The 10,047-nt window shown below is 37.3% G+C and overlaps 1 protein-coding gene across 1 annotated transcript; it reads right to left on the reverse strand.

Annotated features, from left to right (window-relative positions):
• Positions 1-3,176: 3,176 nt before the first annotated feature.
• Positions 3,177-9,986, reverse strand: LOC133533693 (small integral membrane protein 12). Its single transcript, XM_061872717.1, has 3 exons — positions 9,831-9,986; positions 9,112-9,241; positions 3,177-5,632 (listed from the first exon to the last, which is right to left on the reverse strand). The coding sequence occupies exons 2-3, from the start codon at positions 9,239-9,241 to the stop codon at positions 5,505-5,507; spliced, it is 258 nt and encodes an 85-aa protein (XP_061728701.1). The 5' UTR covers positions 9,831-9,986; the 3' UTR covers positions 3,177-5,504.
• Positions 9,987-10,047: the final 61 nt, after the last annotated feature.

The raw sequence follows: 10,047 nt of genomic DNA on the forward strand, positions 1-10,047 counted from the left end.
AAACCGCAGCCAAATAACACTAGACCCTACTCATAGTGCTGGTTTCCTGCCAGTAAGGTTGCCAGAGCTCAAAGAGGGTGCGGAGTGTTAGAGTCGGCAACGCGCATGTAACTCCTGTGGAGTTGCAGGCATCCATAGGCTACGGTAACCGCTTACCACCAGGCAGGCCGTATGCTTGTTTGCCACCGATGTAATATAAAAAAAAATAGTTTATTAATCGGGCATATGTCCATTCGTTTAACTTTATTTCGATTCCTTGATTATTATAAAAGTTAGTAGCGAAAAACAAATTTTTATATATACATTATGATGCAGATTAATATCGAGAGAGGAAAATGAGGACTACGTTTGTATGGAGAAGTGGTCGTCCCTTTTTCTCTTAAGCTTTGTACCAATTTAGCTAGCGGCAGGCAGTGTGTATAAGTGTTGTAAGTGCCACCACATGGTCAAACTCCTGTGAAATATGTATGTCGTCTATAGTGGCACCACTACACTTCGTCTGGGAAATCGTCACATTTACGTGCGAAGTTACAAGTGCGACAGAGAGGCAACACGTCAAACGTGGTTCGCGGTAGGCCCTCTGCTTAGTCGGATCACTTTCTGCTACTATAGTATGGGTACGCTGACAGATGTCATCTCAGTGCAATTTTGAAAGATTTTGTGTTTTAAGGTTATACATTTCGTGGAGATGTCATCGATTCTGTGCGTATTCAAAAATACTTTATTCTTTATTGTATTGCTGTAGAGTATGTTTAGTTTGTCTTTGACTTTTATGTTTTTGTGTCTATGATGAAACAGATGAATAAATCATTCTTAGACCAAACTAGATATGGTTGTTGCTTATTTTAAATACTAATATTACATGGCGCAGTCGGTAGGATGGCTACAGGATTGCAATTGCAGTCATGCTCATTATACATAAGGTGTTACAATTTGAAGAAGAAGAGAATAGGTACATGACACCCTGTAAGGGCACTCAATATTTCTTAAGTCTAGGTATTTAATACTTATGGCAACGAAATCTATATTTATAACGTTATATTTTATCGAGGTTTATGCAATACTAAGGTTACTTCTCAGGAATGCTCTGACGTTCATATTTTTTTAATTAGAACTAAAGATAAAAAAATAAATTTTTCGAACAAAAGTTATTTGCAATAATCGACAACAAAAAGAAACACTGTGTTAATCTTTGGCAGTGTTTTTGACAATTTGTTCGAAATATTTGATAATTATGACATTTTTCAAAAGTCAGAAGTATATTAGGTAGTGTCATAAATAAAAAAGATAATCAAAAAGGTCGAAGAAGGTTCCACACTATTCTTTGAGGATATTACCATAGGAGCTACTAACACATACAGGCTGCTCCAAAGTAAAAAATGGTAATTTGTTAATTTCTTCGAAACCGCTACACCGGCTGTTATCATACTTTGTACACTGGTTCTAAATACCCTAATGCATATGTACATTTCGGCTTTGTCCAATGGCTAGGGACACACTGTATAAGATATAAAATGTCAAGTTCGTTTATTTATCCTGCTTAGTCCCGAAACCGTTAGTTACGCTTTTGAATTTGGAACGAATTGTAATTGAATTATTTAATCAAAGTTAACATTACGTTTTGGAATAAAGACTTTATAAGGGTCTCCGGGACTCGTGAGGATAGATTTTTTGTACCACGTCGGTGACAAACAAGCATACAGCTCGCCTGATGATAAGCAGTCACTGTAGTCTATGGACGCCTGCAACTCCAGAGAAGAACTCTTGTTTACATGTGCGTTGCGTTAAATTTAATTCATTTTTGAAACAAGCTTTTCTCGCTGACTGTTCGCACCTGCAGTGTTGTCACATACAATTTTGGCGAAATGGTAGAACAGGGTGCAAAAATAGGTAGAAATGGGTGAAGATTAAAATGAAAAATAGGTAGATCTACTATTCTACTCTACTACTCTATTTTATGATTAAAAATGTGTATAAAATGTTTTGAATTATTTATAAGTTTTTAATATTGTGACGTTAGTTAGTACACGTGTTTATTAAAGAAATTGAAACAAAATTAGGATTTCCATTGTTTGTAGGTAATAAACCTGCTTGTATAATCTGTTTCTTTGGCAAGTTTTCATTAAATCGAATCTAAATTTGGTAGAAATTAAGTAATTTTCCGTCACATGTATTGAGAATTGCTTACAATTGTACCATTTTGAAAAATAGGTAGATTTCAGGCCGAGGGAGGTAGATAGGTAGAACGCAGGCAAAATAGGTAGATCTACCGAAAAGTTGGTAGGTGTGACAACACTGCGCACCTGGCTGTTGTAAATCCGCACTTAAATGTTCCCTTTACCGTTACTGAACACTGTTAGTTTACTACTACTTCACTGTATCACTGTCACTTCATAATTCATTCTTGGTTACTGACTTGACTATGGGAACTGTTTGACTCCCATTGTTTTAGGAAAACACATCATTATTTAGTTTGAATTTTAAAAATCGACATCTAGCGATCAATTCAGTAACTAATTTACAGTATGTACTCCAAAGAGTATAGTAAGTATATGTACTCTTTACTCGTAGTTACTCGAGAAATTGGGACAGTTAACACCATGACGGGGCCCTTATAGTAGGAGAGCCCACGAGGGGATTTTTCTAGTTACTCGAGCATGTCAGATTAAGATATAAAATTTATATCTCATGCAATCGAGTAGTAGATTTAATATTATAGGACATTATAAATATTATAAAAGATATGAGTGATATCTTGCTACTTGGTTCCATTGGTTGGTGGGGGGTTAAAAAATCGTTATAGTTAGACCAAGTAAGTAAGTAAATATTCTTTATTGCACCAACAATTATACATTGCAAGCTAAGTTGGCAGCGATTTTGATAGCACACTATGCAAGTGTTATTTTAAACGTCAAACTTCTATGAAAATATGACGTTTAAAATACCACTTGCACAGCCTGTGCTATAGACTACGAAAAAAATTCGTAGTTTTGGTAACAAAACCGTAGTATGGAGTGAGTACTCTTGGTCTTCTTAATTCTCTTTGCTTGAAGCGAACGGGTAATAGAGGTGTATTGTCAAAGAAAAGTTTTATATGAAAGTACACCTTTATTTCAAATTCTCTTTGGTACTATGTACTTAGTACTTAATCTGTGGTAATGAATTAAGAACAAGTATTTAAAACAAAACGTTTATTACAATATTAACGACTCTCAAACTACTATTTACAATGAAATTCATTAATTATAAAGCCTAAAATAATTACGGCATTTGTATAGGAAGGTGAGTACACTTTAATTAGTATGTAACTGCAAATATATATTTTTCAGCCTGGTCAGAAATTGTTATTAATTTATTACATAGAGAAATATAAGTAAAGAAAGAGTGGTTACTCTATAGGGAGCGTGCATGAACTATAGGAGGCAGCACAGGAGCCGTCAGATTTCTGGCGCGAGGCGTAAATGTGATGTTTATTGTTCCAATGTAGCCCACGAGATGGCAGAACCTACTATGCACAACAAAACACGTAACGTGTAAATTTACATGTTTATTGTTCCGATTCAGGCCACAAGATGGCAGACCCTCCAACGCGCACGGTCCCTATACATCAGTTTTCTTACCAAAACGCGAGATATTTCGTAGTCGACATCGAGCGTCAAGTAGTGGATTTATCAGTACCGCTAATTGACACCAGATGTCACAAGTGTCGCAACTGATGAAAAATGTATTGCAAAAGCAATTTACAACTTATATTACAAGCAGAAGGAGTTGAAAAGTTATATTAACTAAAAATTGTTGAGCATTAGTTTTCGTTCGTCGCGCCATCTATTGTCGACTAGCAGTACTGATGAATTTCGCTACTAGATGTCGACTACGAAATAACTCGCGTTTTGGAGTATGGAGTTACCACTCTTTTTTACTTATATTTCTCTATGCTTATAATCACGTTATGACGGTGATAACCACGACGATCTTACTACTAATCTAGAGTACTTAAAAAAAAAACTATATTTTGAACAAGATAGAGTAAATTACAGTAGCCCGAACAATGTTTCGTGATTAGGCGGGTCCACACAGAGCGAGCATACGCGCGAGGCAATTTCCTCACGCACAAACCGGCCAGTGTAGACGTGCCTCGGCCGAGACGGGGCGCTCAGCGCTCAGGCGAGGAAAACGCGCGCGAAATTGCCTCGCGCGTATGCTCGCTCTGTGTATACCCGCCTATTAAGGTACATTTCCACAAATACAAATGTGAAACGTTAGATAACCGAGAAAAAACAACTATCATTAACAGTAAAAATTTATTCCAGATGGATCTAAAAAAAAAACATAAAAACATGTTACTCGGAATATAGATCAGAAGGCCTACCGCGAACCACGTTCGACGTGTTGCCTACCTGTCATACTTACGCACGAATTTACAAGTGCGACAGAGAGGCAACACGTCGAACGTGGTTCGCGGTAGGCCCTCTGTTCCCCAAACGTGTTAGTTCCGTTCCGCGTAGCATTATTTCCATTTTGCCCACTAGGGTTTTTTCCGTTCATGAGTACCTCCCCATTCGCATGGGCTAACAGGCGTTATTTTCTCTAATAGATTTTTATTCGTTTAGTCGTTGCTTTTCCAAAAACATGTCCTTCACAACTTAACTAGACGGAGCCCCGGGGCTCCTGTTTCTGGTCTGTTTGCCTTTCGGGCATCTGGGGGCCTACCGCGAAAACCGAAATTCGTAAATTGCGGGGATCTTTCTCTTTTACTCTATACGTAGAGTGACAGAGAAAAATGACCGCAATTGACGAACTTCGATTTTCACGGTTATAACCCTGAAGCTAACACCTAATGAACCTATACGATTTATTGTTACTACCGTTACAACATTAAACTTTGGGGAAAAAGGGACAAGGGTCACTTATAATAAAACGTATAACTATAAAAATAAACGATAGATTAAAATATAAAATGGGAAAAATGCGAATGGAAATAATGCTACGCGAACTAACGCGTTTGGGGTGTAGATCGAGCTTCTCGGAATAAGACCCAATGAGGTACAACATTTTGTATCTGTGGAATAATGCCATTGGTCGAATGTCATGACTTTTTTGTTTGCAGTCTTCTACACATGGACAATGCATGGAACAGGCTTTAGGTCGGCAACCATCAGAGGCTCCCGCGAATGACGAAAATCGTAATAACGTTATTTGCCTCTCCAGGCAGACAATAAGAACTCCAGCAATACTTTTGACTAATTGATTACTAAGTTCACGATTTGAAAATTAAATACGGAATTATAAGAAATTGGCGGCGATCGGCGGCGCTCTTCTAGCTGCGTCTCGCTTTTCGCGTGTACTGCCTCTATCTCTTGCGTATTCGAGCGATAGAGAGAATAGAGAGGCAAAATACCGAAATATCGATTTTCGTGTTTCGCGGTAGGCCCCCACTTTACTCCAAGTTTACTCAAATTCTGCATACTTCAAAGTAAGACTACATACTTATAATTGTTATTTATCTATTTTTGTAACGACGGTGCTACATTTTTCCCTAACACATTTTCCTTATACTTCAGCTTCTCTACGTTGGTAGGGTCCGTGAGCAGCTTGTCTTCCTGCCTCTCTAGTCTCTGGTCTTCTATTGCTTCTGCAATTAGAAATTCTCTATGTCAAGAGTCGTTAAAACTTGTTTTATAGTATTTATAGACGGCCGCACAGGACCGTGACCTTGGTGCGGTCCGGCGCACGTTCGATCGTGTGGAAGGTGGTCCGCCGTATAGTCGTTAGCTTTGTAGCTGGCCTCTAGCGGCCAGTTAAGGACGCCGATAGCGGCGTCCTCGGCGTCGTCACTTATAGAAGTGAAAGCGAAAAAATATATTCTGAGTGCACCAAGGTCGCGGTCCGGTACGCCCTTCTGTAATTGGCTTTTGAAAAAATGAAAATGAAAAAAAAAATGAAAAATGTTTTATTTGTTAATGATACAGGGTTCAATTGTAAAGGTTGCTTTTAGGCTACACTATTTCTCGGATGCCCTATCCGATTTACAGACTTAGAGAGTGGGGTAGGGATATATAGGGTACTACGCCGATACATAGGGCCCGAAAAATCGTATAGTCTAAAACGCATTTTAGGGTGCGTCCGATAAAGACGCGGCTATAAGTTAGAACGAGAAATACGATCGAGGTGGTTCGGTACCCCAGTTCGCTTCAAGTTGGCGACCGTTACATGAGAACATCACAGGTACAATTACTAGTACTGTCGACAAAAAATAATTTCGAGTATATAACTTTTTGTGTCTGAATTAAAATATTTGGCCTACTCGTAGTTTAGAGCCTCCTGGGTCCTGGGGCTCACGAGTTACAAAAATATCTTGATAAGGGATTTGTAAAGCACATCAGATTGTGTTATGTTATTAGGCGCGCTCGGGGTAGGAAAACGCACGCGCCGCCTCGGCCGAGGCACGTCGCCGCCGTTTTGTGCCCGAGGAAATTGCCTCGCGCGTATGCTCGTTGTGTGGACCCGCCTATTATTAAGCTTAATAATTGTCTTGCATAATATTAATAATGTGATTGACAGTTGATAACACTCAAATAATATAAAAGGATTATGAAAGTTAATTTTGTCAATTTTTTTGCCCCACCACACACTTGGCTCAGAATTCGCAGCAGAGTGGTATTAAAGAAAAACACTTTTACGAATCTCAGTCTTTTCTTTATTTCTGGTCTTCTATTTAACACATGGCAATATTAAAAAACAAAACTTATTCGTATATCCATTCTTCCATAGCTGGTTTCCATTGAACAAGTTCTTCATCAGAAAACCACAGATCAATCTCTCTTTTTGCACTCTCCACACTGTTTGAACCATAAACAATATTACAATTATCTTTAACGCAAAAGTCTCCTTCAATAGTCCCTGGTTGAGATTGAGACGTACCAAGTATCATCTGTGATATTTTCACAGCATTAAGACCTTCCCAAACCATAGGAATAGCAGGTCCGGATATTCCCAATTTATTATTCTCGTAGTTATCCTGTAACTCTTCAGATTCCATCAGTTTTAGGGCGACCAGCTTTAGACCTTTGCTTTCGAATCGGTTGATAACTGTGCCGATGATTCCTTGATCTAAACCGTCAGAGGTGATCATGATGAATGTTCTTTCGCGAGTTTCTTGCAGGTTTGCTGATAATGGGAATTAGGATAGAAATAAAATCATTTTCATACATCACACTTCGTATTCCATTTTATGGTTCAAGTCATTACACCAAGAAACAATAAAAAATTAACCATATAAGGCAATAAAAGATAGCATACACCAGAGAATTTGGGACGGGTACCACCATGGACGGGTGGTCAATAAGGTAAGGTACGTAAAATAATGTAAATAAGTAAGCATACAGTGCTCCATAGAATAGACATCAATGAATATTTTACTCTTAGATATGTAAATCAAAAATATTTTAAAAGGTAAATAAAAAATAAAACAAAATTATTTTGTTATTTCTTTCCTTTTGTTAATTGCGCGTAACGAAAAGACGAAAGTGGCATCACAGATTATACTGGATTTAACAGACTTATAAATGCTGATTTTCACGCCCTCTGTTGTTAATTTACCCAAGCATATCCAAGTACATCGAATTCACGATTTCCTTTAACTGAAAACACTGTGGAGTGCTCACTCCATATATCAGTTTTCTTACCAAAACTTGTCTTAGTCGACATCTAGTATCGGATTTATTAGTACTGCTACTTGACAATAGGGAGCGTGCATGAACTATAGGAGGCAGCACAGGAGCCGTCAGATTTTTGGTGCGAGGCGTAAATGTGATGTTTTTTGTTCCGATGCATCCCACAAGATGGCAGAACCTACTATGCACAAGAAAACACTTGACGTGTAAATGTGCCTGTTTATGGTTCCGATTCAGACCACAAGATGGCAGACCCTCCAACGCGCACGGTCCCTATAGCTGTCGCGACGAATGAATAGTCTAACGCTCAACAATTTTCAGTTAATATTATAACCGGAACTCTATTTTCACCTTCTGCTTGTAATTCGTTGTATATTTTTGAGCACACTTTTCGTCAGTCGCGACATCTTGTGTCAAGTAGTGGTACTGATAAATCCGCTACTTGACGCTAGAGGTCGACTACGAAAATAAGCGTATTGGTAAGACAACTGATGTGTGGAGTGAGCACTCTATGCTTACTTATTTCTCTATGGCCGCTTAACTTGAAGACGCGACTTCGATTCCCGCCTCGGCCACCAGTGGACTTTGTAACTTTTTCTTTAGTGTGTGATATCTATTTCAAATTATAATAAAAAAATGGTTTTATGAAAATTTATTAAAAATTGAATGTAGTAGCGTTTTATTAAGTGAATATTTAAACATTGTCGCAAACTTTTTATCATACACCACACTGGCAGTAAGAGATGTATAGGCCTGACTTTAGAAATGTTTATAAATAAAAATAAGGGTTACATTCAAGTATAAAAAAAAGAAACATGAAATAAGAGTGAGAGGCTAAGTGCAACACGATTAATTGTGACGGTGATTCCCAAAGTTGACTGGGCTCTGACCCACCTAACAAAAACTTCTTAATTCGGGACCCACCTAATTGACCCGGCCTTACTTAGCTTAGTTTCATCAAACAGGCGAGGATAGTTGCCAGCAACTGAGATCCAGAATTCCGTTAGCTGCATTTCGTTGTTGTTATGTTTCAGGGCCTACTTAAATTTCGCTCACGATCCACCTTTGGGCCGCAACCCATAGTTTGGGAAATGCTGATGTTAATTTGTTTATTTCGATATGTTTTTAATTTTCAGGTAGGGTAAAATGGGGTGGCTTTAGGAAGCTTGGGGTTACTTTGATAGCTTTTAATTTTATGGCTATAAATTTACAATTATTCATTGTTTACTGAAACTGTTTGTGTAACTAGTTAAATTACTGTAATTTTAAAGATGTCCCTGTATTTCAAAGCCCTGTTTTACCTAAAATGAATTTTGATATCCTTCGAATCTGTAATTTTAGTGTCTGGGAAATAAAACCAAGGCTATATATAATTATAAGCCTTAATCCAGGTAAGCTAAAAGAGTTTTTAAATGAACCTGACATATGAAGTACTTACTGTTGTAAGGAGTATATCTATCAGAAAAATATCCTTCTAAGTTGTAACCTATAACACCAATAACGGCTGCAAAGGGGAGTGTCAAATATGGAGCATTGCTCCGGAGAAACTGCATCAATATTGGCCACATCTGAAAAAATATGAATTGTTTGTTAATTAGTGTTGTACAGAGATAACAGATTTTAAGCATGCATTCCTGAAGTTGTAAGGAGCAAAAATGTCTTAGAAATTAATGTGAAATACATAAAATAAATTCCTCTAAAAAGAAGGTTGGAGGAGGCCTTTTGCCAATAAATGGCACACAGACAGGAATAAAAAAAAAATGCAAGAAATGTAGGAAAATTGAAATTTACTTTACTGTCTGAAATAAAGGATTTATATACATAAAATAAATATTCTTAAAATACACTTCTATTGAGCATGTCAGTTTTACAAATTTAGATTAACTTTTTACAATTACTTTAGGAATAGATTAGAATAATTCTTATAAAATGTCCCTCAGACACAGTTTATTCTTACATTTTGCACCTGTAAAGGCTGTACACATATTGTGAAACCAAAACACGCGCACGCATAATATGTTTATCTGATTATTTATTACCGAGTTAAAGTACTCTGTATAGTGCAACTAAACTAATATTTACTTTTAGAAACCTAGTAAACTTAAAGGTTATGTTCAGATTTTTTGATGAGCAATGATCGAAACTGTGATTACTTACTGTATTTACGGGAGTGTGTCTATCAGACTCTAAATAATGATGTAAATAGCTAATAAACTTTCATTTCCTCTCTAAAATAAATTTTGAATGAAAATTCGGCATAACCTAACCTTCAAAGTTGACACTATTGACAGTTTTTGGAGCGTTTTTCATGACTCACCAAATAACTTTTTTCCAGTTGTCATTAACGTCTGGGTTAGCATGCATTTTTATCGCT

The sequence above is a fragment of the Cydia pomonella genome, unplaced genomic scaffold (genome assembly GCF_033807575.1).
Source record: "Cydia pomonella isolate Wapato2018A unplaced genomic scaffold, ilCydPomo1 PGA_scaffold_199, whole genome shotgun sequence".
Taxonomy (NCBI): Eukaryota; Metazoa; Arthropoda; class Insecta; order Lepidoptera; family Tortricidae; genus Cydia; species Cydia pomonella.